Genomic DNA, 15,591 nt, shown 5'->3' on the forward strand with positions numbered 1-15,591 from the left:
TTCTTTTAAGAAAATAGCATAGAATTCTACCATAGACTTTTGCAAAGAAATACATAGATGAGACTAGAAGAGAATTTAGAAGTCTATTTAAGATGCCAGAAAATTTGAGACCATCTAGTTAAACAGGTAGATTTTAGTCTAGTTTTTGTTTTTTAAACGGGTTACTGAGCTCAAGAGCTAAGGCACCAATCAGAGATGAAACCATTTGACTCTTGAGGTTTTTAGGAGAAGAGCAAGTAGACCCAAAAGGGGTCTGGGTGGCACCATGACTGCTTTTCTTCATAAAACTACAGAGTCTTCAGAGAAAGAGTAGCACATGCAGTTAAGAAAAGAACCACTGCTGGACCAGCCCCATGGCGCACTCGGGAGAGTTCGGATCCTATATAGGAATGGCCGGTGCACTCACTGGCTGAGCGCGGTGCAGGCGACACCACACCAAGGGTTGCGATCCCCTTACTGGTCACAAAAAGACAAAAAAAAAAAAAAAAAGAACCACTGCTTTTAAGAGAGGAGAGAAGTATCGTGCCAATACCAACACTGTAAAGAAATATTAACTTCTTTTACTTTAGATTGTCCAGTTTAAAGTTCTCTCAGTCACTGGCAAAGATTAAGTTTTATCCTTTTTTGTTGATATAAACATGTCTCAGTCTTTTGTTAAGGTCTTGGCTCTGAGTAAGGCCTTAGCTCTGTCTCCTGGGTCTAAAGGTATGTGTTAAGAGGAAGAGCCTGACACCAGGTCTGGAGTACAAGTAGTTTTGAGAGGTAATCTCAGGAAGCATAAGTAGGGAAGTGGGAGACTACAAAAAGAGGAAACCAGTTAAGTGGGTGTTAATGAGCAGGTTACCACTGTAGGCAGCGGAGGAACAATCACACTGGAGACCCCTAAAAGTTGATACAGAATTTACCTCAGAGTTATTTCACTAAAGGACAAGGAAGCTGAGTAATTTTTTCATTAATTTCCATCCATCTTTGGTTGAGGACTGCTCCTGCAGGCTTTAACTGTCACTTCTGGCCTGATCTATGTGAGGACTGAGCACTGTCCTGTGGCCAAAGAGATCCCTCCAAAAGAAAGTTGCAGTTTTTCATAAATCCTTGGCCTGCAGGAAATATTTAAAGGGCACATGACAAGGCAAGGATATCATCTGCTACACTGTGGAATTGGAAAGGACTTTGAAAAAACATGTTCTTAAAAGAGAATGATGGTACGGTGGCACAATGTGGCCAGTAAAATTTCCAAGTTTGTGAGAATCAAAATGGTTTTCTACTTCTGCTAGTTTGATGAATATCTTAACCCAGAGTGGCCTTTTATTTTCAATGTATGGTAAGATTCCTACTTATGCTTCTTATAGGAATACATTAAATTATTTCATATATTTAAGAAAAAGGAACAGAAATTGTTTTGTCAATAAATCTTCAAAAATAAAACCATCATTTCCACAAATTCCACTGCTATGACGGATTTCTTTTTAGACTTGTAAGGGAGAGGGGCTGACACTGTGTATTCCTTAGGGTTATTGATCATGAACATTTCATGAGTTGGAAAATGTACACTTAAGAATCTCCTTGGTTTTCACTTTTATACTCTGTGATCATTAGGAAATGAACATTTTTAGGGAAAAGGAAATGATGGTGTGTAATGTAAAGCTTTTGAAAAAAGCTTTAAAATAGTACTTGGCCATTTCAATTATTGTTTACTATTAAATAGTAGTGATTATCTTTGGTGAAAATAATAATTACTCTTGAGTTGTTTACATTTCCTATTCTAAACATTTTAACTTCATTTAAATTGCCTATAGTAAATATCATCGTTTCACTGCTTATGCAAGAGAAAAAGGAGGCTTCTTTTTTTCACTGAAATATAAGTGAATATATATTTTTGTGGGGTACAGACTTGAATATCAATACCTCTGAACAATATGTTATGATCAAATCGTGATCATTAGTATACTCATCTTTAGAAAACATCATTATTCTTTGTGACTCACCAATTTCTCACTAAACTCCCTCCTCCTCCTTCTTTCCAACCTCTAATACCCACAGTTCTGTTCTCTCCTTTGGAAAGTTCAACGTATTATTGTGATCTTTCTTCCTTTCTTTCTTCTTTCCTCTCTCTCTTTCTTTTCTTTGTTTCTTTCTTTCTTTCATTCTTTCATGTTTCTCTCTCTCTCTCTTTTCCTTCATTCCTTCATTATTTATTTATTTATTTATTTATTTATTTATTTATTATTTTTTAGCTTCCACTTACAAGTGAGGACATGTGGTATTTCACTTTCCGTTCCTGGCTTATCTTGTTTAACTTATATTTTTCACCCAGCTCATCCATGTTGGTGCAAATGGCAGAATTTCATTCTTTTCTTAAGGTTGAGTAGTGTTCTACTGTGAATATATACCACATTTTCCTTGTCCAGCCATCCTTTGATAGACATTTAGGTTGGTTCTAACTCTGGGCTATTGTAAATAGAGCTGTGATAAACTTGGGAGTGGAAGTATCCCTTCCACATAATGATTTCCATTCCTTTGGGTATATACCCAGCAGTAGGATTGCTGGATCTTATGGCAGTTCTATCGGTAGTTGTATGAGAAACCTCCATACAATTTTCTATAATGGCTGTACTAATTTACAGTCCCGCCAACAGGAAAGAAGGGTCCACCTCCTTGCTAGCAATTATTATTCTCAGTCTTTTTTATAATAGCCAGTCTAACTGGGATGAGGTGATATCTCAATGTTGTTTTTATTTACATTTCCCTGATGCTTAGTGGTGTTGAGCATTTTTTCTGTACTTGTTGGCCATCTGTATATCTTCTTTTGAGAAATATCTCTTCAATTCCTTTGCCCATTTTGTAATCAACTGTGGGGTTTTTTGTTTGTTTGTTTGTTTGTTTTGTTTTTTTTAACTATTAAGTTGTATGAGTTCCTTCTATATTCTGGATATTAATCCCTTGTTGAATGCATAGTTTGCACATATTTTCTCCCATTTTGTAGGTTGTCTTTTTGCTCTGTTGATTGTTTCCTTTGCTGTGCAGAAACTTTTGATATAATCCCATTTGGTTATTTTGTTTTTGTTGCCTGTGCTTTTGAGGTCTCATAAAGTCCTTGCCCAGTCCTACATCTTCAAGAGTTTCCTCTACGTTTCCTTCTAGGAGTTTTGATGCTTTACTTCTTTTATTTAAGTCTTTCATACTTTTTAAGTTGATTTTGGTATATGGTGAGAGGTAAAAGTCTAATTTCATCCTTTTACATATGGACACCCAGTCTTCCCAGTACAATTTATAGAAGAGGTTGTCCTTTCCCCAATATAGGTTCTTGGTGCCTTTATCAAAGATCAGTTGGCTGTAAGTATATGAATTGATATCTGGGTTTCCTACTCTGTTCCCTTGGCCTGTGTGTCTGTTTGTATGCCAGTACCATGCCATTTTAGTTACTATAGCTTTGTAGTATAATTTGAAGTCAGGTAACATAATGTCAGATGCTTTATTATTTTTACTCAAGATTGCCTTGGCTATTTGGGGTCTTTTGTTTTCCATATGAATGTTAGGATTTTTTTTTCTGTTTCTGTGGAGAAGGTCAATGGTATTTTGATAGGGATTACATTGAGTCTGTAGATGTCTTTGGGTAGTATGGACAGTTCCACAGTGTTAACTCTTCTAATCCATGAGCATAACTGTCTTTCTGTCTTTTTGTGTCTTCTTTAATTGCTTTCAGGAGTGATTTGTAGATTTCATTGTAGAGATCTTTCACCTCCTTGGTTAAATTTATTCCCAGGGTTTTTTGTTGTTGTTGTTGTTATTTGTTTTTTTTTGTTTTTTGTGGGGGTTTTTTTTGTTTGTTTTTGGTGACTATTGTAAATCAGCTTATTTTCTTGATTTCTTTTTCTGCTATTTCATTGTTAGAATATATAAGTGTTACTTGTTTTTCTGTATTGATTTTGTATCCTGCAACTTTACTCAATTGGTTTATCAGCTCTAAAACTTTTTAAATGGAGTCTTTAGGTTTTTCTCTGTATAGGCTCATGTCATCTGCAAAAATGGATAATTTGAATTTGTCTTTTCCAATTTGGATTCCCTTTATTTATTTGTCTTGCCTGATTGCTCTGGCTAATACTTCCAATAGTATGTTAAAAAGAAGTGGCACACAGGTAATGATATTCAACTCTGTACCCCACAGATATGTGTAATCAATTATGTTATAATAACAATAATAAAAAAAGAAACTTTGAAAAAAAAATGATGAGAGTAGACATCTTGTCTTCTTCCTGTTCTTAAAGGAAAAGCTTTCCATTTTTTCCCTTTCATGATGATATTGACAATGGATTTGTCATATATGGCTTTTATTGTGTTGAGAAACTTTCTTTCTATACCTAATTTGTTGAGTCTTTATCATGAAGAGATGTTGAATTTTGTCAAATGCTTTTCCTGCATCTATTTAAGTAATCTAATGGTATTTGTCTTTGATCATGTTGATGTGGTGTATCACATTTGTTATTTGCATATTGCTGTACTTTGATTGAATTGTGTCCCCAAAGTTCATATATAAGAAGCTTAATTACCACTGTAACAGTGTTGAGAGTGTAGGAAATCCTATTATGGTAATTGAAAGGTAGAGCCTTAAAGAGGTGATTAGACTGTGGGACCATGCCATAGTGAATGTATTAATAATGGTGGTCAGGGGCATGGTTCTGAAGGCTTAAAAGGTAAGTGCATGGGGCACTATTGCTCTCTCTCCTCCACCATTTTCTGCCATGTGAGATCACAGGGTCATTGTCAGCACCACTAAGGCCTTCACCAGATGTATTCCCTGGACTTTGTACTTCTCAACCTCCAAAACTGTAAGACATAAATTTCATTTTCTTACAAATTACTCAGTTCTGTGTATTTTGTCATAAGCAACAGAAACAGACTAGTACCTATACGTTGAACCATCCTTGCATCCTTGCATCCTTGCATCCCACTAAGGCCTTCACCAGATGTATTCCTTGGACTTTGTACTTCTCAACCTCCAAAACTGTAAGACATAAATTTCATTTTCTTACAAATTACTCAGTTCTGTGTATTTTGTCATAAGCAACAGAAACAGACTAGTACCTATATGTTGAACCATCCTTGCATCCCTGGGATGATTCCCACTTGATCATGATGTATATAATCTTCTTAGTTTGATGGGGGTCCCTTATGGATGACTTGATGCTTTTTTCTTGCTGCTTTTAAGATTTTCTCTTTGTAATTGACTTTTACCAGTTTGACTACAATGTGTCTCAGAGGGGACCTTTTAGGATTGATTCTGTTTGAGGATTTTTGAGCTTCTCGGATCTGAATGTCTTTATTTCTCCCTCTACCTGAGAATTTGTCTGCTATTATTTTGTTGAACAGATTTTCAATGCGTTTTCTTTTGTCCTCCCCTTTGGTTCGGATGTTTGTGTGCTTAAAGTTTTCATGTTTTTCTTTTTTGTCTGCCTAGGTTATTTCAAAAAGACTGTCTTTGGGAAAAGTTGTTTTTTGTTTTTTGTTTTTTTTTTTTTTTTGCTTGCTGTAGCCTGCTGCTTAAGCTCTTGGTTTTATTTTATATTTTGTTGAATGAATCCTTCAGTTCCAGGAGTTCTGTTGCATTCTTTTTAAGGTATTTATATCTTTCTATATTTCCTCCTTCATATCCTGGATTGTTTTTCTCATTTCATTGTCTATCTGAGTCTTCTTGTGTCTCATTGAGTTTCCTTAAGACTGTTGTTCAGAATTCCTTCTTAGACAATCCACTGGTTTCCTGCTATGTGGGGTCTGGCCCTTGAGAATTATTTCTTTGGTGGTGTTATATTTTCTTATTTATTCATATTTCTAATATCTCTACATTGATATCTGGTCATCTGATAGAGCAGTTGCTTCATCTATCACTTTAAAGTGTTTTTTGAGGAGAGAGACTTCCTCCTGTAGATATGTTTTGTTTTGACAGTGGGGTAGGGTGTTTTAAGTTTTGGTTCTGGGTACAGTAGTGTAATCTCTGTGTGATTACTTTTTCTGTGTTCAATGTCAATTTTGCATTTGAGTGCCTCTGTGACCTAGACTCTGGGGCATTCAGTGGTTTCTAGCTGAAGTATTTGACACTGCTTTGAGTCATTGAGATTGTGTGTGAGATTCCAAGCTCTTGGGAGAAGCACATGTGTGCCCTGTCTTTCCTTGGCTGAGTTGGGTGACCCTGCGTGGATTGGCTTGCACTCTGGCTAGTGTCCCTTGAACTTAATAAGCACACTGGTGCATACAAAAGCTCCTTGGCTTGAATGGATTACCCTAGGTGGGTTTTCTCTTTCCTCTTTCCTGGCAGCATAGGCTTCTCCTGGGTCTTTGCTTCTCTCTCTTTCCTCTTTCATTCTGCTTGGTAAAAAACAGAAACACCTGAATATGGGCAAGCTGGAGCTGGTGGCATCCAGGATGGTTGTTGGTGGGGAACATGATTGACTGTTATCTGGGGAGAGGGACAGTGGCAGTGACAGTTCTCTGGGGCCAAGCCGTGGTGATAGCAGTGGCCTCAAAGTCATGCTTTCCTCTGCAGTTCAGGAGCTTGACTGCCAAGGGCAAAGCTGTTTAGCTACTTCTCTGGAAGTGGGCAAGGCTACTAGGTGGGTCTGTAGTGAGGGGGTCCATCTAGCCATTCTTCTGTGGTGGGCAGGGCCACTAGGCAGACCTACAGTTAAGTGACCTGTCCAGCTTCTTATGGGCAGTGGGCAGAGCCACTAGGCATGCCTGCAGCTAGGTGACCCATTCAGCTGCTTCTGGGTAGTGAGTTAGGCTCTAGGCAGGCCTGCAGCAAGGTGACCCATCCAGCCACTTTTGGGCAGGGGGCAGGGCTGCTAGGCAGGCCTGCAGGGAAGTGACCTGTCTAGTATATTCTGGATAGTAGGTAGGGCCACTAGGCAGATGTGCAGCAAAAGTCTGGTGCAGCCACTTCTGGGTCTGTTGGCATGGCTACTAGGTGGGATTGTTCAGGATGGAGCCACTTGGCAGTTTCTTGGGAAGGGATGGATGCACTTTGTTTCCACTGGTCAGAAGGTGTCTTCATTATGTTAAGGACCTGTGAGCTATCCCTTTGTGATGGGGGCTCAGGCACACACAACTCAGTCAGCGGGTGTGGCTGTGGATGGGGGAGGAATGAGGTGTGGTCCTCTTGAAGAGGGTCTGCCTGTCTGCTCTCTGGCCAGGGACACGGGGTGCATAAGTTCAGCAGGACTAGGGCTGGATTCCTAGACTATAGAACTAGAGTCACAGCTGATGTGAGCCCGTGCTTCAAGCTGCTGGGATCAGGGTGTTACTGCTTCTCCTGTAAGTATGTTGGGTGGAGAGCAGAGACCTAAGGCTGAGTGCTTCTTAAGGCTGACCATGGCTACTAGCCCTAGGGCAGGGCGTGCTCCTGAAAGGGCTCTGGTTTCAAGATGGCACTGTCCTGCATGGGCTTGGGTCTTGAGGATGGGGGGTGGGGAGTGCTCTATCTGTGCTGTGTTCTAGAGCTATGCAAAGTGTGTTTTCCAGTGTTGGCACTCCCCACACTTTCCTCCAGTCTTGTCATGCCAAAGGATCTGGGGGTCTTTATGGCGAGGGTGGGAGTTGGTGTGGTTCCTCTGCCTACCTTTTTGCTACAGGGGAATATTCTTCCTGTGCTGATCCCAGTATCAGAGTGTTACCGGACTGAGGTCCGGCTGTCTGCCCCTTTGAAAAGGAAAGAAAAAAAAACTCAGAAGTCAAATGGTTGGTGTTAGAAAAGCAGGCGTATTTAGCTGAAGGAAATGGTAGGCTATACCATCTCAAAGATTTACATTTACTGAGGAGTTTTTAAAGGAAGGGTTGAGGTAATGGAATGTGGGAGGTTAAAAACAGGAGAGTCGGAGATGTGAGTTACGAGCGGTCCGTGTCTGTGAGTCAGGTACAAGGTCTCCCCAAGGCCTCATCTGGTTTCTGTTCTCATCTTCACTGTTATCTCAGGACCCTGCAAGATTTTGATTTGCGCCAGTGTACTTGGCTAGTGCCCAAGGTCAGCTTCCAGTCATTTGGTCTTGATCATTTCTCAAAACTCCACAAGTCTCATAGAAAGAACTGTTAGCTTTGCAAAGTACTAATTAGCTTCTCGGCCTTGTTTTCCTACTTAGCGAGCGAGATAAGAAAGTCAGGGGATGGGAAGCAAGAGTGGAGAGAAAAAAACTGCCCTTTTTAACCACCCCCCCCACGCCACCCCCCATGCAGCCCAGGCAGCTTTAGGTCCCAACGTGGCTTCAGTCCTGCTCACTCCAACAAGAGATGTGGCCACGTGCCTCCCTCTCCTCTCTATGCCACTATCCTGAGCTTTCAAGCTCCAGTCTCCTGCTGTACTCCCACACTCTCTCCCCAGTGCTTCTAATTCCTTCAGGTCACAGGGCAACAGGGGCTACAGCAGAGCCACCTGAGCCTTCCAGATCAGAGCGAGCCTTCTTTATTTTTGTTAATAAGGCAACAAAGTCTTATCAAAATGATTTTTACTCCTGATTTGTTCTAACAAAGTTGCCACAATCCAAATGCCTCTCTCAGGATGAAGATAATCAATAAACAACAGAGGATAAAATATGCCTGGAGTTTTTTTGCTGAGAGAAGAATTTGTTCTAAAATAAGATTTGTACTTGAATAGGATAGAATAAAAATAGCATTCTGAAAGCCTTTAAGAGTAACCGTTTATTTCCTCAGACCATCTGAGTGTCTTGGACTTCTTATATGTCATACAGATTTCAAATGTGAACCATTGTTAGCATGTTTTACTATATGATGTACAACTATGAGGGTACTCTAAAAAGTTCTTGGAAAATGTAATTAAAAGATAATATAAATCTTTTCACGGACTTTTTGAAGATCACTTCTATAATATATGATGCATGACAATGTACAACGTGCAATATATGCTACATAATATAAATGACATAAGATTGAATTATAATATATAATAGAACATAACATATAACTTGGATTTTTAAAACAAATTCTCAATTTGTTTTTAAAAGGATTTAGAACAATCAATGTTCTTACAGCAGTGCCTGGTTTTCTTGGCATGTAGACTTCAGGGCATTGATAGCAAGTTTGGCACTTTTAACATTTGAGGTGTTAAGCGTGAATGAATTAAAATTATATCCAACTAATGTCATAATACTTGTCCGGTCCATTGTTTGATGCACTTGATTTGGTTTCTTAGTTTCAGAAAACTTTCTTATACAGAATTAGACTTCCAAACATTTTCTTCAATCATTTGTTGTTCACTGATTACTTAAATATTTTGACATTAACAGTGAAATTTGTATTATGTTTTTATACTGCATCCTATTTTTGGATTGTGAAATTCTTTTAAAACTGTTTTCTCATTTTGTGGAGAATAGTAAAATGGTGATCTTCAGAGAAAAAGCGGTGTTGCTTGAAAAGAAAAGACCAGAATAAATAGCCTGCCCATCATAAGAAATGATATTAGTTATTAATTTAAGGTAAATTTTATAACAAGGTGTTATGAGAATTATTAATTAGAGATGCCTCTTTCTTCTTTCTTTGGTTACTGTGAAAAAAAAATTTCTATCTGCTACCCAACTTGAAAATTATTTTTATTGCTATGAGATAGAGCACCCTAAATCATAGAAATGCGTCTGAGACTAATGCTTACCAAATATTCCACATATCTGCTTCATTTCTCAGCCCCTTTGAGTTATGTAAGGCCATGTGGCTGAGTCTGGCCAATTAAATGTAATACGTGTTAATTGGGCTGAGCACTGAAAAGCCCTTGAGTAATCTTCCAATCATTCCTCTTCCCCTGACCTGTCAACAAAAGAGGAGAGGTGTTCATGATGTACAACAGCAAGATAGTGGTATCTTTCATAACATGGGTCCCTGAGTGACTTTATGAAGCAGACCTTCCTCTGACCTATGCAGGATATACACTATCATTGATAAATATACCTGAATGCAAGCCCTGGAAATTTAGGGGTGGTTTGTGACCTCAGTAAATCCTAGTCTACTCTAGGTTATACAATTAATGCAATTTAATTCAATAGAATTAAATATTGCTACCAAAGCAAATTTTAGGATTCATGTCATTTAAAATAATTGAACTATTTTTTTAAATTATTATGACAGCTGCAGATGGATCTCTTCTAGTTCCTTTACGATTTGTTCCTCTCAGTCCTGGACGCTACCCCTGTAAAATATTTTTGACATCAAGGTATGATGTGCATCTCTATTACGTTGAAAGCGTGGTGAATGAAGAACAACCAGAGGCCAGATCTGAGTTTGAAACACCAGCATTTGAAGCCCTTACCCAGGATATTCCAATAGTAAGTATAAACTATTTTTTTTTTTTTGGTACTTTTCTTCACTTCCACTCCTACTGTCTCAAAGTCCTCCAAACCTCTCATCCTGAACTATTATAGATTTCTTTTTTTATTATTTTACTTTATCAATAGACAATGTAGTTGATTTTCATGTCCCTTTACCAATTCCTCTTTTCCCCCTTCCCTCCCCTTCCCCCCATCAACATCATATCTGTTCACTTGTTAAGACAAGTTCAAGGAATTGTGATTGCTGTGTCTTCCCCACCACCCTGTTTATTTGTTTGTATATTTATTTATTTATTTTTAGTTCCCACAAATAAATGAGAACATGCAGTATTTCTCTTTCTGTGCATGGCTTATTTCACTTAATATAATTTTCTCTAAGTGCATCCATGTTGCCGTGAATGGTAGTATTTCATTTTTTTTAAAGCAGTGTAGTATTCCATTATGTAGATATACCACATTTTCCTTATCCACTCATCATCCTTTATGGAAAATGGTATGGAGCTTCCTCAAACAATTACAGATAGATCTATCATATGACCTAGCTCTTCCACTGCTGGGTATATACCCAGAGGAATGGAAATCATCATGTCATAGGGATACCTGTACTCCCATGTTTATTGCAGCACTATTTACAGTAGCCAAGAGTTGGAACCAGCTCAAGTATTACAGATTTCTAGTTGCATTATCTGCTGCCAATTATTTCTCCACATTGAAGTCAGTTTCTTCCTAAGTGTTATCATATTATTCACCTGATTAATCACTAATTCTGGATCTCTTTGCTTAAAAAATTAACTCCAATGTCCTAATGTCTATCATCAAATTCCTGCTCAAAAGCTGTGCCTCCTGGCTTCACCACAGTTATGGACTCTCAGATCACTCTGCTCCAAATTCTGTTGTGAGTTTAACACCTGATTAAGATGGGTTCATAGGCACTGAGGAAAATGATTGGCTGTAGCCTGGCCTACCTATTAGTCAAAGTGATAATATAACATACAAGAAGGTAGTGTAATTGTGAGGAACTTTAGATTTTTAGTGTGATAAATTTTTTTTTTGTTTATTTGTTCATTTGTTTAATTATTAAAGACATAACAAAAGTCATCCTGAAGCACAAAAGTCTGTTCTGATGAGATACGTAGTCTTTGTTATCTGAACAATTTACTGGTTAGAACACCTTTTATTTTCCCTAATTAGGAGTAATTGTGTTCTCCAAGACAATTTTGTCATTTAAACAGCAATTAGTAAGTCAGACAAAGGGATATTTCTCTAGACATTAAATAATCTTTGGATAGACCTATAGGCAATGCTCCTATATGGCGCAGAAAGAACATGTAGTCATCCTTGTGCCTTATGTTCAGGTTTTTGACAGTCCTTCTTAACAAATATGACTTTCAAATGGTGATCCCTACAAATACAATTAAAAATATAATATGCAATTTTATTAAAAGTGATAAGAATTAATATGTAATTCAACTTCATCAACATCATCTTTCTGACATTTTTGTACCTTTTTTTTCACGCTTTACAATAATAAAACAAAGAACAAATGGAAATGTCAAGTTACTATAGAAGGAGAATGGTTTTATGGACCTTCTATTTTACATGCTGGAGCAGGCGAAACTGTGCAGTATCCTCTCACGTTCAAACCAATTTTGGAATGTGAGATAATGGTATGAACTCATTGATTTTTTTCCCTCAGTATTAATATGTCAATAAACCAGTGTATGGTATTAGCCTATTTAATTGTTGATAAATCTTTTCTGCAGAAACTTTCTATTTTCCATGAATTTGATAATTTTTTGCTTGAAACTTTAATAAATATTTTAATTTAAAGAATAAGTGTTCTCTAAGTCACTATGTCATTTTCTGTAAAGACTTACATACAGATTATTTTTACACAACGTAGTGAACAAAGTAAAATCATTGCTTTTCTCGTTTTTATTCATTAAGGAGACTGGTACATCAGAAAATACTTTTGTAGGACAATATTTGTTTGACAAAGAAGTAAACATGAATCATGCATATAAATGTTATGTATTAGAATGCCCATATAGACTCTGTAATTTAGAGAAAGTAAGGGGAAATAAACAGATTTTTCACAAGAAGTTTGTTCAATAGAAGCATTGATATGTGAACTAGAAAAGCCAATAGCTAACAATTCTTTTACTAGAAAAGAATTAAATGGACTCAAAATTAGTAGTCTAGCAGAGGTTCTTTGGCATTGAACTATGATTTCTACAGTTCAATTGGCTGGTTTGTCATAGGGTAAATTTATTCTACAAAATGAAGTAGATGGTATGAAGTACATCTTTGATATAAAAGGGGTTGGAAGAAAACCCATGGCCTTGGAAAATATCACTGTGGAATGTCAAGTTGGGAACATAACAAATAAACCCATAATGGTGCCTAATTATACAAATACTTCTCTAACATATAAGGTAAGATTTTTTTTTCAGTATGAAGGTGTTTTCTTCTGAATATATATTGAATTATATGAGATGTACTACTAATAGGAAATTTTTAAAACATTTAATTTCACTTAATCAGGTAAAGCAATGTCATATAAGGTGATGTTTACAATTCTACATCTTATTAGTCCAACAGCTATTAAACTTCATTTTAATTATGAAGTTGAATTAGCACCAAACACACTTTATATTTAAGTATTAGTACGTAATTAGAAAACACATTAAAATCTACTTATTTGAGCCATACATAATAATAAAAGCTGTTTTAAAAAATTAGAAACAAATTTTAAAATTTTAATGTAAAACATCTGTAGGCATGACAAAATTTCAAGTGTATCCTCTCATTTACCAGTGCGATAATAGTGAAAATATGAAGAAACGCACACTTTTTTACCTCATTATTTTCTGTGAAATTTTGTACTTTTTCCTACTCACTTGATTTGTTAAAGCCAATCCTTAAAGAAATTTTTCCACCTCCCCCCATATTAATTTACAAATTGTTATGTGCTCAATGAGATCCTCAGAAGAAGCTTCAAATATCTACCCATTATAGGTGCCTGGGACTGATGAAGTTTGAAAACTCTGTGCTTGACCTCTGCATTTGTTGTAATCCTGAAAAATATGTGCCTTGATTTTCTTCTTCTTTCCTTACTAGATTACAAATGGAGTGTATATTCTAAATGAAAATCTCATCCTGTCATTCTCAGTTAAAACCCTTCAATGTCATTTCTTGTCTTCAAGGTCAAGTCGATACTCCCTGAAGTGGCTTTCAATGTCCTTCCGTAGCTTTTCCTTGTTTATCTGTTTAGCATCATCTCTTGCCACCTCTGGCTCAGCAACACATAAGCCTTTGTATACAGTATTTCCTTCTTCTGCTGCTGGGAACTCTCTGCACAAGTAATATTTTTTGTTTATCGTTGTCTAACTCCTTTTTATTCTTTAAGACAAGGCTTAGAGGCCACTTTTTCCAAGAATCCTTCCCTGTTTGCATGAACCTGGATTAGATACCTGTCACCTGCTCCCACAGAATATTTTTTTTACTTGTCCCACTATCATACCTACTACACCATGTTGCTATTACCTGTTTCTCACTCCCCACCAGATTATAAACTTTGAGAACAGGAACAAGCCTCCCTAATCTACATTTTTATATATAACATAAGTCATGGTATTGAGCACATAATGGTTTTTGAGGGAAGCATTGTTTAATGAATAGATAAAAACATAGTGGGTGAATTTTAAAGCAAATAAAGAAATAATGAAGGAGGGAAAGAAAGAAAGGAAGAGAAAGAGAGGGACGGAAGGAAGGAGGAAGTAAGGAAGAAAAAATCATGACTACTCGGATTTGTTGTAAAAAAAGGAGAAAATGTTTTTTTCACTACCCCTTTATCCTTTCCAGAATTTAATGGTGAGCAAGGAAACCTGTCAAGAGTTTGATGAAAACTGGACAAAGAAAAATCTATAGTTTCATACTATTGGTTATTTAATTTTGTTGCTGTGATGGAAATGATTTCTGTTTTTACTTTTAATTTTTTCCCTTCAGAATGAATGTAATTTTGAAAATGTAGGCCTTTGAAATTAAGAACTATGCTATATTAACTGTATTTATGCAATTTAATATGAAAGTGGAATTTTCTTAATAAAACTGTTCTCACAGGCAATAATAATTAAAGGCTGTATTTCTCTCATTTTTATATACAAATAATACTGAAGAAGTTATTGGATATATAATGAGAAATGTGATTGCTGGACTATATAGTAGTTCTATTTTTGATTTTTGACGAACCCTCATACTGTTTTCTATAGTGACTATACAAGTGTGCATTCCCACCAACAGCATTCAAGGGTTCCCATTTGTCATCTCGTCTTGTCTTTTTTTAAAAAATTTTAACTTCTCAGTACACATTGTAGTTGATTTTCATGTCCCTTAATTCATTCCTCTTTACTCCCTCCCTCTCTTCACCCCCACTACATCATATCTGCTCACTTGTCTTAACAAGTTCAAGGAATTGTTGTGATTCTTGTGTCTTCTTCCCCCGCCACCCTTTATTTGTTTGTATATTTATTATTTATTTTAGCTCCCACAAATAAGTGAGAGCATGTGGTATTCCTCCTGTGCCTGACTTGCTTCACTTTATATAATTTTCCCTGAGTCCATCCATCTTGCTGCAAATGGTAGTATTTCATTCTTTTTTATAGCAGAATAGTATTCCATTGTGTAGATATACCACAGTTTCCTTATCCACTCATCTGATGATGGACATTTGAGCTGGTTCCAACTCTTGGCTATTGTAAATAGTGCTGCAGTAAACATGGGAGTACAGGTATCCCTTTGGTATGATGATTTCCATTTCTCTGGGAATATTCCCAGCAGTGGAATAGCTGGGTCATATGTTAAATCTATCTGTAATTGAGGAACTCCGTACAATTTTCCACAAAGGCTGCACTGTTTTGCAGTCCCACCAACAGTGTATGAGAGTTCCTTTTACTCTGCAACCTCACCAGCATTTATCATTCTCAGATAAGAGAGAGAGGGGCAGAGAGAGAGGGGAGAAGGAGGAATGGATAAAGGGACACAAAAATCAACTACAATGTGTATTGAGAAGTTAAAATAAATTTTAAAAAAAGACAAGAGATGACAAGTGTTGGTGAGGGTGTGGACAAAATGATATTAGCCATCCTAACTGGAGTCATCTCTTGTCTTTTTGATAATAAACATCCAAACAGGTATGAGATGATATCTCACTGTGGTTTTGATTTGTGTTTCCCTGATTATTAGTGATGTTGAGCACTTTTCCATATGTGTA

At 36.9% G+C, this 15,591-nt stretch overlaps 1 protein-coding gene across 1 annotated transcript in view; it reads left to right on the forward strand.

Moving 5' to 3' along the window:
- The window catches only part of LOC134367978 (cilia- and flagella-associated protein 47-like), a 1,412,159-nt gene that overhangs the window by 1,173,326 nt on the left and 223,242 nt on the right, over positions 1–15,591 (forward strand). The window contains 3 exon segments of the mRNA XM_063084614.1: positions 10,111–10,315; positions 11,842–11,986; positions 12,581–12,754. Coding sequence (XP_062940684.1) covers positions 10,111–10,315; positions 11,842–11,986; positions 12,581–12,754 — 524 coding nt within the window.

The sequence above is a fragment of the Cynocephalus volans genome, chromosome X (assembly GCF_027409185.1).
Source record: "Cynocephalus volans isolate mCynVol1 chromosome X, mCynVol1.pri, whole genome shotgun sequence".
Classification (NCBI taxonomy): domain Eukaryota; kingdom Metazoa; phylum Chordata; class Mammalia; order Dermoptera; family Cynocephalidae; genus Cynocephalus; species Cynocephalus volans.